We start from the raw sequence: 12,331 nt of genomic DNA, 5'->3' as shown, positions 1-12,331 counted from the left end.
CAATGGGGATAGGCGCAGGATATTGGACAGAGGGTGGGAATAGGTCTGGAGTTTTTTTTTTTTTTTAATTCAATTTTTATGTCCTATGGAGAGTTATACTCTAAGGAGGACAATACTATCTAGTCTAAGGGACCCCTGTGTCCCTAGTGCACCTCTAGGTTCATGAATGCCCTGATGTGAGGTGTACCCCCATCAGTCCACCGTTCCCGCTGGCCGTTTTAGACGCACAACCTATTGAAGATGAGATGACTTTGTGAGTACAAAACTATGTGTGGTCTGTCGAGAGGTGAAGACAAGAACGCGTACTTAGGTCCAGAGTTAATATCTGGAGGTCCAGAGATCTGGGGATCTGGAAGACAAGGTGGATACAGGACTGGAATATGAGAAGGTGGATATAGTCCAGAATCTGAGACAAGGTGAAGTCTGGATGTCTTGCTGGATGGAGTGTGCATAGGGTGGACAGGATAGGGTTGTATGGATCAGGCTAGCAGTGAGGATCCAGAGCATAGTCAATCCTGCTGAGGTGTGGAGTACACAGCGGAAGGGGATCTGAGAATGAGTTGGATATGGGGTCTGGATGTAGGCTCGGAAGGCGTGGGAATACTATGGAATGTGAGTCCAGATTGTGGGATATGACAGTTCAGATGACAAGAAATTGGAGGTCTCAAGCAAAGGAGATTCAGGTAAAACCTAGTAAGATTAAAGTGCCAAAATAAAGCATACAAGAGAACTATTTATAGTGACTACAAGTGCTTTAGGGCAGATGTGAGAACAGATATGAGTCAGGGATAAAGGATGTGTAAGCGATAGCAAGAATAGGTCATCTAGCAATGGCAATGGTGGTCATGATGTAATACAAGTTATGAGTCAATGATACATCTAGCAGTGGCATCATGTGGCTTATGACATAATACACAGTAATTGAGAGAAAATGAATAGGGGCATACATGGTTGTAACAGGAAGGGGTAAACCATGTCATAAGTAGAACCATGGGGAATGTGACAAGAAGTCCAAAGAGTGTCTCTACTTCCATGTCTGTGATTGAGGAAGCTGTAGGGGGTCACACAGATGGGGGGAATGCCCATTGGCAAAAGAAGGTAAATGAGTCTATTGCAGCCAGGCAGCATTTTCGATGTCACTTTGTCTAGTCATCCAAATCCTCCATTCTTAGCCCTACTGCCCTTTGGACTGAAACTGCTACTCCTTTACCATGACCACCACCATCTGAATTTTTAAATGTCAAGGCAATCAATACTATTTCATCTCACCCTGATTTGTTCCAAGTTGCTACACCTATTTGAGTCAATGTCTTCCAATCTATGTTAGAGGCAGCACATCATCCTAACCCTTCGTTCTACCTCTCAGTTTGTGTGGGACTTCATGAAGGTTTCTGGCCATGGGCTGATACTCATTATGGAGAATGCCCAATGATGTAGGAGGAACATACTCCTCTTCTGCCTGCCAAAGAAGAATGAATCTTTCTTTGTAATCAGATTGTGAAAGAGGTTCATGTTGGACATTATTCTCCCAATTTTGGTCCAGCACTTCTACCAGGAATGTACTCTATGCCAATCCATGCAGTTCCAAAGGATGGAGGAAAATTCCAACTCATCACAAATCATAGTGCAGGCAACTTCTCCCTTAACTCAATGATTGCCAAAGAGGATATAGCAGGGGGTAACATTGGATAATGTATAGCATCTGGAGAATGCTCTTCATCAGTTCAGATCTCTAGAGGGAGACGGACCTCTGGTGATTTGGAAGGTAGATGTCTCTGAAGCTTATCAGCATATGCCAATGCATCCCCTCTGGCAAGTCAAGCAGATTGTCTCTTTTGAGGGGCATTGTTATATTGATCATTCTAATGTTTTTGGGGGAAGAGCCTCACAAAGGATTTTCCATGCCTTCATGTCACTGGATATTTGGCTGGCTGTCTTTGTCCACTTTATCCTCATCTATATTTATGTGGACGACTCATTCTCTTATGCCAAGCTCCTGGATCGTGCTCACTATGAGAAATACCATAAAGACTTACCATCTGACATGGTCAAACTCCTTCAGCTCTGGGATGAGTTGGGAATTCTGCATGAGGAATGGAAACAAGTATTTGGGTCACCACTGGCAGTCATTGGATTTGATGTTGATCCCAAGTTGATGTGGGCCACACTCTATGAAGATTCAAAGGCTGGTTTAGTCACAGAACTGTGTTCCTTTGCTTGTCACCGGCACAGATGAACTTTATGAGAATGTGAACATATCATGGGATTGCTTAACTGGGCACTTAATGTTGCACCTCTCCTGAGACCAGGTCTCACTGCTCTATATTGCAAAATGGAAGGAAAAAGTCAGACTAAAGCTTTAGTCTGGCTTAATCAAAGTATTGTTGATGAAGTCCTATGGGCAGTGGAACATCTCAAGCACTTGGATGGAGTTTACCTTCTAAAGTTGGCATCATGGAACTTGTCTGATGTAGCATCTGCATGGAATGTTCTGTGGGTATACTGTGATGCTTCAGGAGTTGGTTTAGGTTTCTGGTACCCCTTGTTGAAGCTTGGTTTTCAGAGTGCACTTCCATCTCATCAAAACTCTGATATTTTCTTCTATGAGGCTTTGTGTGTTGCTTCAGCAACTCACAATGCTCTCTCCTGCCTACCCTCTGGCCATTAATTGGCAGTGTTCATGGATAATCTTGACACTGTGGCCATTTTCAACTCCCTCTCCATGGGTGCTGAATATAATCAGCTGCTTAGATTCATTGTTGACCTTATCCTTGCTACAGCTATTGATTTTTGAGTCTTTCACATCTCTGGTGACAGAAATATTATAGCTGATCATCTGTCATGCAACTGTGGACAAGAAGCTTTAGCATGTGTCCCACATCTATGGATTCTACCCTTTGAACCCCCTTGGAATGCACTGGGGGTAGCCAAAAAATGATGCCTTCACTTCAGAGGGCCAAGCAACCTGTTCAGGAGGCTTGGCCAATGGAGCAACTTGTTCATGAGTGCTCCATCAACCTAGGTATGGCCTTGGAATGATCCACTAATCATGCATATACTTCTGCTCTCAACTCTTATCTTACTTTCTGTGAGCTCCACCATCTGGCCATTGAACTAACGGCAGACATTGTGTCCTTTTAGATCACTTTTATGGTGACACATGTCAACCCTCGCTCGGTTGACAATTATCTTTTGGGTATATGCAGCTTGCTGGAAGAATATTTCCCACATGTACACTCTGTTCAATGATCACATCTGGTCACTCAAACTTGACATGGGGCTAAATGACATTATGGTGTCCCTGTTAACCGAAAGCTTCCATTAACGTGAACTGATCTTGCGCAAATTACTCTTTCACATCTTATTGTCCATATTAAGTATGCTGATCCAGATATTAATATTTTAAGGAGACATGACACTCTTTTCCTTATCTGTGCATCTTTCTTATCATTTGTGATCCCATCCTACATTGCATTTGGGACCACATCCTAGGACTAGGCCAATGGGGGGTTCAGGCCATGGTCTGTGTTTTGTTGGCCAGGTGTCTTTCACTAGTTTAGGTCTTTCTGATGGGGTTGCTGCATTGTGTTAGGATATGTTCTAGTGATTTGATTTCTCCTAGGCATTGGTTGCAGATTGCTCTATGCTCATAATTAGGTATGGTTTCCCAGAATTCTCCTACACAGTAGGCATTATTACTCATATTCTTGGATCTCAGATAAGCCAGGATGGATTGTGACCGCATCACAACTATTAGCATCAAGGCTGTCAAAGAAGAGGACTGACCTAGCAAAATCCCCCAAGTGTACATATTCTAGAGGCAGCAAACATCACATGGAACTATCTGTGCATGCAGATTCCAGTTCAGGAGTTACACTTCTAGGCAGCCATCATTACTGACACCAATGGTTATGGTGCAGATTAGAATACCACTCTGTGTTGTTTCTGCTTGATCATTCTTGAAAAGTATCTTGGTATTGCACAGCTTTGCCTAGTATACTTTGCTCTCTAAAAGTATTTGCCAGCTTACTTGAGTCTCTATAATCAATACAGGAACACCACTTTTGTGTTGCTCTTCAATGATACATTGTGTTTACAGTAGCAGCTCAGGAAATACAGTATTAGCACAGTCTGGTCCTCTGCTTGTCTCTGCAAATAGACACATCATGTCTTTGTGTTCTCACCCTTGACAATGCTGTGTACAATTGATTGTGAGCAAAGGGATCTGTTCGAAGGTCAAACACAGTCCACATGCTAGCATTAATCTTTGACAACCATTAAATGTAGTTACATACATAGGTTGCAAAGGGACTTAGAAAACTGTCCTCGATTCACTATCCACAATAAATGGCTTTGATGGAATGCAAAGTTGATACAGGATGCAGTAGCTTTCAAATGTGTTGATGAGTTGGACTTTAATGAACTGATGATGCAGTGCAATCATATGCATGCATGCATTCAGATCTGACTAATATATTTTTTACCAAGAGGTTTTGTTGAATGGCACAAATGCAGTTCTGTTTGAGATCCAAATGATGATGATGTACTCTGGGGTGGGTCAATATTGCAAGGTAGTTGGTGGTGTGTTCTGGTAGGGGGAGATGCACAGCAGAGAAGAAGTGTGAAATGAATCTGCAATGGAAGAGGGCACAGCTACATGGTTCCTGCACATGATGGCATAGTATGAGTATCAGGAGTAGTAGGTACCATGGATGCCAATGCCAATGGGGTAACAGGCTGAGTCTGTGGTGATGGAGCTTGGGTCTGGACTGGACCATGTAATTGACCTTGCTGCTGCTGTGTTAAGTCTGCATTATTATTAGGGTGCTGAGGAGATGCACAGCAGCAAAGAAAAAGCACAAGATGACCCCACATTTGAATGGGTAGTAGATACACAGGTCTTGCACCTAGTGTGGTAGTACCAGCAGGCTGAGTGTTTGGACAATGTGGTGGTGACTGTGAAGCAAAAAACAAGACCTGCATAGAAATCATCAGACACCTGAAATTGACACACCAGAGAAAGAAATACCTCCCTGTCCCACATTGCAGGTATTTTGATAACACAAGGATGCATTGGTCATTGCAGGAGTTTGAGTTCTTCACTGGTATGATGTTGAGTGTGGAAGAGTGAGGATAGGAGATCAAAGAGTGCATCTGGACATGAACTCAAGAATATTGTGGGATGAGGCTTGGTTTCTTCATTGAGTTGAGAGCAGGGTAAAAGTGAGGACAGACAGGTGAGTTTTGAGTGACTGCCATGACCCTCATGAGATGGTTCAGGTGCAAGAGGATTAGTTGGTACATCTAAGTCAAAGGAGGTGGAGCCCTTGGGCTGAGTAGTCTGTGTGAGGGCATCCAAGAGAGCACCAATTTTTTCCAGCTACTCCACCCTACCTCCTTTTCCTGCCCTAGGATGCCCAGAATGTTGAGCTGATGGTTTGTCTGCAAGAATTGGCTCCTGCAACACCATATTAGATCTTTGCAGGAGCCAATTCTTGCAGACAAACCATCAGCTCAACATTCTGGGCATCTGTTAAGAACCATGCTTGAAGGAGAAAGACTGACTCAGAGGGGCTTGGCCTCAGCTCGTATGCTGTGCCTCTTACCTGAGTATGTGCCCTTCATTTCAGAGGAAGTCCAATGATGGTCCAACGAAGTCTGGAGGACTTCCAGAGGCTGGCTACTCTGGTGGAGAGTGCTAGAGGACTTCCGGAGGAGTGTGGGAAATGTCCGGAGGAGCGTGGGAGAGTTCTGGAGGAATGCAGGAAGTGCTCCAGAGAGTTCCCACTGCAAGGTAGTACTTCTACAGGAAACAGGATGGAAGGGTAGGATGTCCAGAGGACAGGACATGGAGGTATGGAGGATGGAACGTCCAAAGATACGGAGGGCAGAACGTCCAAAGATACAGAGGGCAGAACGTCCAAAGGACAGGATGCCCAGAGGTATGAGGAACAGGAGGTCCAGAGGTCCAGAAGGAATAGGGGCTACATCAGACGAAGTCCAATGCAGAAGCAAACAGAGGTAGACTACCCTAAGGTAGAGTCGGAGGGACAGGAAGTGGACCTAAGTCCAGAAAGAGGGTAAGTGCCAGAAAGGCAAGACTCTAGCCTAGGGAAGCAATCCCTAGACTTGGGACAGAGACATAGGGGACAAATCTGAAGGTCTGGAATTCTGGCCTAGGGAATCCATCCCTAGGCCTTTATGGAAAAGGACAAGACTCAGATGGACTGAAGTCTGGAAGAAGATTGGGCAAGTAGAACAGGATCTAAGATGAGAGAGCAGGAACTAAGATAATATTCAGACTGAGGACTCTACTGTAGTTGTACAGGGGTTATATACTAGAGGCTATCCAAGAGGATAAGTAAGCAAAGGAGTAAGGCTATGTATGAGCATGTGGAAACACATTGGTAAGTAAGACAGAACATAAGTAAATGAACTCAGAGATGAAACTAGTACAAGGATCAATCAGCAAGACAGAAACAGAGATAACTGAGAACCAGAAAGGGGGAGATGCCTAAATGGGGATAGGTGCAGGATCTTGGATGGAGGGTAGGAATAGGTCTGGAGATAGTACAGTTAATATCCAGAGATCTGGGGATCCAGTGTCTTAATAACCAAGGGTCTTATATAAATGCATGTAAAATGTAATGACACCACAATTACACTAGGATAAGACTTCTTGCCAGTCCTTGATTAACACATGTCTACGACTTTTCTTCTTTCATGGTAGATAACGTGTGAGTTCTTGGGAGGCTCACTAAACCAATCTATGTGATTAACTTAGCCAGAGCTTTTGTGTTATATCCCAACTTATAAACTTGTCTAGGATAAACCATCTAGACACTGGAACGTGGTTCCTTGTTAAGATAATCCTCTGTAGAGACTACAGTCTCAAATATGAATACATTGACCAAAGACTGGTTGGTCAAATAGGCACAAAGTGGTGGGAAACTGGTCTCACAAATGAACAGATTGACCAAAGCTCATGTTGGTCAATATCAGGAAACTAGGTGAGAAGCAGGTCTCACAAATGAACAGATTGACCAAAGCTCATGTTGGTCAATATCAGGAAACTAGGTGAGAAGCAGGTCTCACAAATGAACAGATTGACCAAAGCTCATGTTGGTCAATATCAGGAAACTAGGTGAGAAGCAGGTCTCACAAATGAACAGATTGACCAAAGCTTGTGTTGGTCAATATTAGAAAACTAGGTGAGAAGCTGGTCTCACAAACAAACAGATTGACCAAAGCTTGTGTTGGTCAATATCAGAAAAACCAGGTGAGAAGCTGGTCTCAAATAAACTAAGTTTCTATTGTAAGAAACTTATGTAATCTCAAGGGAATGTCTTTTCCCTGCACTTGGTACTTCAAAGGGGCTTTCTTTGTAAGCAACAATCTTCACAGTGAGTAGCTCAAACTGAGATTCAAATGATTGCAAGTGGAAGATCCTATTTTTTGGGGGGAGAATGGGCCCTCCTTATATACATTTTGTGTGGGAATATTATGTAAGTAAAAAAGCGGAGCAATGACATCAGAAGTGGAGCAGAACATTCCAGAATATTCCATAGGTGGAGTAATGACATCAGAGGTGAGTCATTGTGGAGCAGAACATTCCAGAACAAATGACATCATCATGACATCATAACTTTCAACAGAATACTTGCAGGAGTATCTGTGGAGCCATATGACATCATACCCTGTAGGTACAATTTTGTGAAGTATCTGATGGGTCAGAGCATCCAAATAGAAAAATAAATCAAGGAAATACTAGAGAAAACAACTCAGAAATAATAATACAATAACAAGACACAAAACACAGGCTTTTTAGATAGGTTTTTGTTAGGCTTTGAACTTTTCTCTATGGTTTTCTCTAGCCAAATTGAATAAGCCAAAGGCAAGGCAATACCTTAACCTTCTTGTTTCACAATATCAACTAGGTCATTATGTGATTCCCATCTCACAAATGACTTTTCTTCAAGATATAATAAATTCATGAATCACAGAGGGGAAACTGAACTATATGACCAAGGTTTGAAACCAAGGTATGGGTTGACTAGCCTGATGCCTAAGCTAACAGACTTTGTCTTTTAGGGGGGCTACCTAGTAGTCATGTCCATGCATGATTCCCAAATCATGCAGGACACCGGAAGGCAGGGTGGAAACAGGACTGAGATATGTGAGGTAGTGGATGTAGTCTGGAATCTGAGAGGAGGTAAAGTCTGGATGTCTTGCTGGACAGAATGTGCATAGGGTGGACAGGATAGGGGATCCAGGAATGAGTCGGATATGGGGTCCAGAAATAGGTCTGGAAAGCGTGGGAATATGATGGGATCTATATCTGGCATATGGGATATGACAGCATCTTGGGGTAGGAAATGGAGGTAGGGTGGAGTGGCTGGAAAAAATTGGTGCTCTCTTGGATGCCCCTGTGCAGACTACTCAGTCCAAGGGCTCCACCTCCCTTGACTTACAGTGGCTCAAAAAACTATCCGCATGTTTTGACATTTTTCAGTATCTATGATATTGTGTGAGAACAAACAAATGGCTCAAGGACATGCTTATACCACATTGTAGTATGGCTTCAGGGCTTTCATTTAAGCCCTACACCGTGGGAATCGGTGGAGATATGGTAGAGATACAAGGCTCACAAAATGGTGACTCATGTGGACAGTTTTTTGACTCAAGTATTTTACAATAATAACCAGGTATTCTAGTATTTTGTATGACCTCCCTTGGCTTTAATTACTGCCTCTATCCTTCTAGGCATACTCTCAATTAATTTCTGGCAATCCTCAGCTGTGATCTTCCCCCATTCCACTGCTACTCTCTCCCAAAGCTCCCATACTCTTTTAGGGGGGTTTTCATAGGCTTGAAGCTTTTCCTTGAGTGTTCCCCAGAGATGTTCAATGACATTGACATTAGGAGACTGTGCTGGCCAGTCAAGAACATTGATGCTATGTTCTTCAAACCATTCCTTAGCTCTTCTGGATGTGTGCTTGGGATTATTATCCTGTTGGAAAATGATATCTTCTTCATCAATCCCTGATTCTGCCAAGCTAGGCAGCAAGTGGTCATTTAAAATGTCCACATACTGCTCAGCATTCATCTTCCCCTCAACCTCAGCAAGCATTCCTGCACCATTCCATCCCATACAGCCCCATACCATTAAAGAACCTCCTCCAAACTTGACAGTCCCATTAACCTCTCTGTCTGTTAGGCCATCTCCCTTCTTTTTCCATACATATACCTTCCCATCTAACCCAATCCTATTGATTTTGGTCTCATCTGACCATATAACATGCTTCCAGTCCTCTACAGTCCAGTGTTGATGAGCTAAGGCAAAGGCTAGTCTTCTCTGCCTATGTTTGATGGAGAGAAGAGGCTTTTTCTTCTTTGTTACTGCCTTGAGATGAGCTGCCTTGAGAACATTCCTCACAGTTTGTGAAGAGACAGGGGTAGTGATGGTGGAATTGATATAATGGGTGGCTTGGACAGCATTATCAACCTTTCCTGTAGTGATATGTTGGATAATAGCCCTTTTGTCAGTAGAGGTAAGCTTGGATGGATGTCTTCCACAAGAGTTTTCCTTGTCTGGGTGGCTTTCTTTGATAAAATTGGCCACAGTAGACTTGCATACTCCAGTTCTAGAGGAAATTTGGCAAGCAGAGAGGCCAGCATAAGACAGAGAGAGGATATTATCTCTTTGAGCAGAGATGGCTTTCATGGTGATTATGACTATGATACATGAGATATTCTGGTTTATATAGTTAGATATAGTCATAAAATAACATAATGACACCACTTCATAATTTATATAATAGTGGCATGATTTTTGTGGTGTCATAAATAATGATTTATATAGTTTTAATATACACTCAAAAAACTGTTCACATGAGTCATCATTTTATAAGCCTTATGTCTCCACCATATCTCCACCGATTCCCACGGTGTATGGCTCAAATGAAAGCCCTGAAGCCATACTACAATGTGGTATAAGCATGTTCTTGAGGCATTTGTTTGTTCTCACACAATATCATAGATACTGAAAAATGTCAAAACATGTGGACAGTTTTTTGAGCCACTGTAACTAGTTTAATGAGTTAGTTCAAGATATACATTTTACAGTGGTCAAGTCACAGAGGTACTTTTTGTCTATTTGTGCTACTTTCACTCATCCCAAACTGACAATGATCTTCTGTAGTTTGGCCCAGAAATGGTCAAAATATAGACCACCATTGAAGTGGAGTTGATCTCACAACAATGCATCATGTATATCAGTATACATCATGGTCACAAAGGCATTCTGTAGCTTTCTTTAATCAAAAATGTATTTACAAGAGGAAATCTTACTATGATATCATGAAGGCTGTACTCTTTTAGTTTCTCCTCCTTCTTCTCAGCAGTTTCCTTGGCCTATGCAGTCTTTAAGACTTCCTGCAACTGAGCAGACATTCAACAAGGATAACACTTCAATGTGTTCAAAAGTTCATCATGAGGAACAAGACAGACTGGACATGGCCAAAGGCATTTGATGCCTTGGATCAGCAACATAACACATCTTATATTGTTAAGTACATTATCCATTAGCGATTCAGATTAATATGGAAGTGTGACATTACTCACTGTTCCTCATAATCAGCCAATAAAATTAGGATGAAAGGAAAGAACCAGCATTGAACACTATCAAAACACTCAAACCATTGTCCTGTGTGAGATTTTGATGCTAGTGGAGAGAGGATCTTTGAGAATGACTTGTGCCAAACAGCATTCTTGAAGTTGACCCAGCTTGGCTTGCTGGCATAGTCTCTGTCTTCCTTCACCTGTCCCAGAGTATCAGTCCAAATGGTCAATATATGAATACTATGGCCATGTCATACAATTGGAAGCCATCCAACTATATAGCTGCCACCTATGCCTTGTCCATTACAAATGTCTGTGGGTAGATTTGCTAGATACGCCATGACAGGATATCCTCGTGTGGTACCAAATGAGGACAACTTAGTTTTGTCAGCATACAAAGGAAAGCTAAGGGCTTGCTGCCCAGTGGTAGCTGGGACTATGAGGCAAAATGAAGGCGATCAAAATCACCACAGATGATATTAATACATACTTGAACATTCCAAAAGGTGTTGGCAGTGAAAGGTTCATCTACAAAACATATGAAAGTCTTGCCATCAAACTTTGAGAAGTGTTGTGCATCAAAAACCATATGTGGGAACAGTCAAGGATCATGAAGGAGATTGGCTGCCCACTCCCAGAGATCCCAATAGTATAAATCAAATTGTCAAATTGAATCATTGTATGGTACAGAAATTATGTCCTGAGTAAACTAAAACTCAGGAGTTGTCAGACATTGAATGTCAGGAAGAACAAAAGAAAACCACCCCAGTGGTGCAATGGGAGACAGCATCCCACCTATTATGGATGTCTTTGTGGTTCTGGAATGTGAATTTTTCCTGCTAGGAAGTGTACCAGTTACAGAACTTGATAAGACAATCAGTCTGTTCATTATTTAGGCAGGCCTCTAGAGCAAGCTCAGCAATATCAAACTCCAGCCACAATCCGAATGGAGCTCAAGGGTGTTTGTCAGGGGGTGTAGAAGATGTCAATGGTGTTGGACAGCACTTGAAATCATTGGAAGCATGTACTTCTGGTGCCATCCCACTGCCAGGATGATATTCAGACTTAATGTTGTCAACCTTGAACATGGGATCTATGTGTTCAGGGATGTCAGCATCAAGAAATGAAGTAGGTTCTAGCAAAGTTTTAATGGTGAATATCACAAATATAACAAACAATAATCTGAGCTTACCATTGTGCTCCATGTTATCTAAATTGTTCCAAGTGTCAGGTGAGACATCACATTGTCCTGTTGCAACTTGAATGCAATTAGAAAACACATTATTAAAGGGCACTTACCTCTCTGTCCTGATACTGTATCAATATGATCTCCCCTCGTTTGCCACAGATTTGAGGGACCCACTATTATTAGTAGAATTTAGAGATGGTAAATAACAAGAAAATGTATGTACCTGTGTCTCTTTGAAGGGAATTCACAAAATGTTGATTTTGCCATTGTTTCTCAGCTTTCTTCTCACATGCCTTGTGGTGAGTGGTGTAACCACACAGTTTGATGTCTTGTTGAAATATTTTGACCTCTCAGGGCCCATTTTGTTGACAGGGATATGCAAGTTATGTACTGGTATTGTTATGGATGGAAAGAAGGGGGGAGAATACTCAAGAATGCTGTAAAAGAGGAATTCAAGCAAGTAAGACACATATCAATCACATCACACACATATTGCAAGCAATTGAAGCCCCACCATCAATC

General features: G+C 42.3%; 1 protein-coding gene across 1 annotated transcript; it reads right to left on the bottom strand.

Annotated features, from left to right (window-relative positions):
* Positions 1 to 10,619: 10,619 nt before the first annotated feature.
* BJ212DRAFT_1263894 (uncharacterized protein) lies at positions 10,620 to 10,961 on the bottom strand (the record flags this gene model as incomplete). Its single annotated transcript, XM_041330380.1, has 2 exons — positions 10,620 to 10,820; positions 10,878 to 10,961. 2 exons carry the CDS (start codon positions 10,959 to 10,961, stop codon positions 10,620 to 10,622), a joined length of 285 nt encoding a protein of 94 aa, XP_041196819.1.
* Positions 10,962 to 12,331: the final 1,370 nt, after the last annotated feature.

This window comes from Suillus subaureus, assembly GCF_016647635.1.
Source record: "Suillus subaureus strain MN1 chromosome Unknown BJ212scaffold_5, whole genome shotgun sequence".
NCBI lineage: Eukaryota > Fungi > Basidiomycota > Agaricomycetes > Boletales > Suillaceae > Suillus > Suillus subaureus.
Note: the sequence above shows the minus strand (reverse complement) of the source record. Positions and strands in the feature narration are given on the sequence as shown.